The following is a 2500-nucleotide window of genomic DNA, read 5'->3' as shown; positions in this document are numbered from 1 at the left end:
TTAGATTATTCGAGTGATCTGTTCTCTGACATAATTGGGAATTGATATTTCGGATTTTTTTGGTGGGGAGCCTACTGGGGGCAGTACCAAGTTTGACTGTTATCTCTCAGGTGTTAAGGAGCTTCTCTCGTCGGGAAACATCAAAGACGAACAATGGTCTCTCATCTAACGCTAAGGTAAGTAATGACGGCAATTACGGAGGAGGTAATTATTGCTAAGTGCTAAATTATACCCCAGCTCAGTATCGCAAAGACAGTTGGTATAATATCTGTCATTAAATATACTGATAAGATGTGTCTGTTTTTTACGTGTTATATTTTCCCGTTATTTTCTTATATACTTTTTGAACATTATCAGACGAAAATATTAAAAGTTGCGATACAAACTTGAATTCAATTCCTACGTTCTAAATGATTTTCATTGTAAATCTTTACGGAAAATGTCTTGAAATACAACAAAATACGCTTGAATAATTCACAAAAAACTTTATTCCATAATATTATTCCTAAGCTAACTGCGAAGTTACCTGCGAATATAAGAATTACCTTAAGACGTCATACATTCCTATAGACTGTTAGGGTAAAAAGTCATAAGTCTAAGTTATTGCGTGAAAAAAAGTGTCAAAACTTTTGGAGAGAGAGAGAGAGAGAGAGAGAGAGAGAGAGAGAGAGAGAGAGAGGAAAATGATTCTAAACACATCATCTTCCCGAAGACCCAAGAAGAACGCCATAAAAGCAGCGAAGAATCCCGGGTGAAACTTGCTGCTTGCAAGCTCGCACGAAACGGCCAGAGCCGATTTCCCGAGATCCTCCCAGTGGTCAAACAATCGCAGACGACGTACACCATCTGTGCCCGGAGTTCCACGACCATTACAAATGCGACGTAAAGACACATAAACGATACACATGCGATGCAGGCTCTAAGTGCTACGTATGCCACACGACAGCTTTCAATGTGACTCCAGAGGGACCTGCTCCAGTCAACACGAGTCTTGCAAAGGGGCCTTAGGGCCTCAATACCTGGAGTTCCCTAAGACCAGTTTTTTGTTCCAGGCACGTAACTTGACTTGAATGAAAGAGTCTTCTCTCTCTCAATGCTCCTCTCTCTCTCTCTCTCAATGCGTGACTGACACTGATGGATTTCTGAGGAGCATATGAGCGGCTACCGTCGCTTTGATCAGATCTAGTGGGGTTAGATCTGTAGTTTTGGGTGTCACCATATCAAGATTTTAAAAAAATTCAAGAAACCAAAGTCCCCTTTAACTGGTAATAATACACTGGGCCCTGTCTGAATCGAAGCTATTTCGGTTATATTTTAAGCTACCTGGGCCAGATTCAGAGCTGTTTAAGAAGTGTGAAGACTCATTTCAAAATTTACATTGGGTTGTACTTTTAGCCGCAACTGGTCTCCAACTTCAGACTACTGTGTCCAGAGTTCCAAGGCGCCTGGAACAAACTTCAGGCTTTTTCGACTGTGATATGAAGGCACTATATAAGTCAAATCTGAAAATAATTGGGTCACACGAAGCTTATTTCGGGGGATGGCGCCAAAGAAAAAAGCAACATAACGGTCCTGCCACAGCCATAATTCAATTGCAGAGTCGTGAATGAGAGAGAGAGAGAGAGAGAGAGAGAGAGAGAGAGAGAGAGAGAGAGAGAGAGAGAGAGATTAAATAGACTATTGCATGGAGGCATGATAACCCAGTCTAACAACGGGATATGTTGAGAGTTTGTCCTTGAAAAACAAGTGCGTGCAAATCACAATATCTGAATATGTAAATCTGTTTTTATTTATTCTGCTGAAGGCCAGCTGGACGAGCATGCTGAGGCCCCGTTAGTAGCCCAGACCAGAAAACACAAAAGAAAAGGGAGAAAGAATGCAGTAGGCTTTAGGCGATCACCAACGAAGGAAGCTATAGACTTTCTGCCTTTTAAATAGAGGCAGGTTATAGCAAGTCAGGGAAAATAGAAGCAAAGAAGGAATCCAAAAGCCTAGCAATAGCAGGAGAGACTGAGTCAGTGAACCGCGTGTAATCTCAAGAGGATTACCGAACACCATTTGAGCTGTGCGGATTAACATACCGGCTCTTAAGGATTTACTGTATATTGAACAATGTTGTTGTATATTATGTTTGAGTAACTTTACATAGCTCATGGCAATATGAATATATATATACATATACACATATATATATATATATATACATTGCAAATCTCTATGTACATAATAGTTTTATAATATATCTATGTGTAAATAGTATTTTGAAAAACTAATAGAAAAATGGTAAAAAAAAAAAAACATTCAAAGCCAACATCTCTGTTAGAACAATATGTGGCTTTGTAAAATGAGTTACTTCTGACAAAGTTGGGGCCATGACATAAGTAGCTCTAACGAGGATTGCCCAAAAGAAGAAGAAGAAGAAGAAAAAACATTCAAAAACCTCTAAAAAAAACCTTTGCTGTGAGATAAAAAAAAACCTGCAAAGGAAAATGGGAATACT

The 2500-nt window shown here is 39.3% G+C and overlaps 1 protein-coding gene across 1 annotated transcript in view; it reads left to right on the top strand.

Annotated features, from left to right (window-relative positions):
* LOC136855043 (protein unzipped-like) overlaps nt 1-2500 on the top strand; it is a 123526-nt gene that overhangs the window by 351 nt on the left and 120675 nt on the right. The window contains exon 1 of the mRNA XM_067131805.1: nt 1-176. This exon is cut by the window's left edge and continues 351 nt beyond it. Coding sequence (XP_066987906.1) covers nt 154-176 — 23 coding nt within the window. The 5' untranslated portion in view covers nt 1-153. The remainder of the gene's footprint in view (nt 177-2500) is intronic.

The sequence above is a fragment of the Macrobrachium rosenbergii genome, chromosome 30 (assembly GCF_040412425.1).
Source record: "Macrobrachium rosenbergii isolate ZJJX-2024 chromosome 30, ASM4041242v1, whole genome shotgun sequence".
Classification (NCBI taxonomy): Eukaryota; Metazoa; Arthropoda; class Malacostraca; order Decapoda; family Palaemonidae; genus Macrobrachium; species Macrobrachium rosenbergii.
The sequence above is the reverse complement of the archived record's forward strand: the minus strand, read 5'-3'. Positions and strand labels throughout refer to the sequence as shown.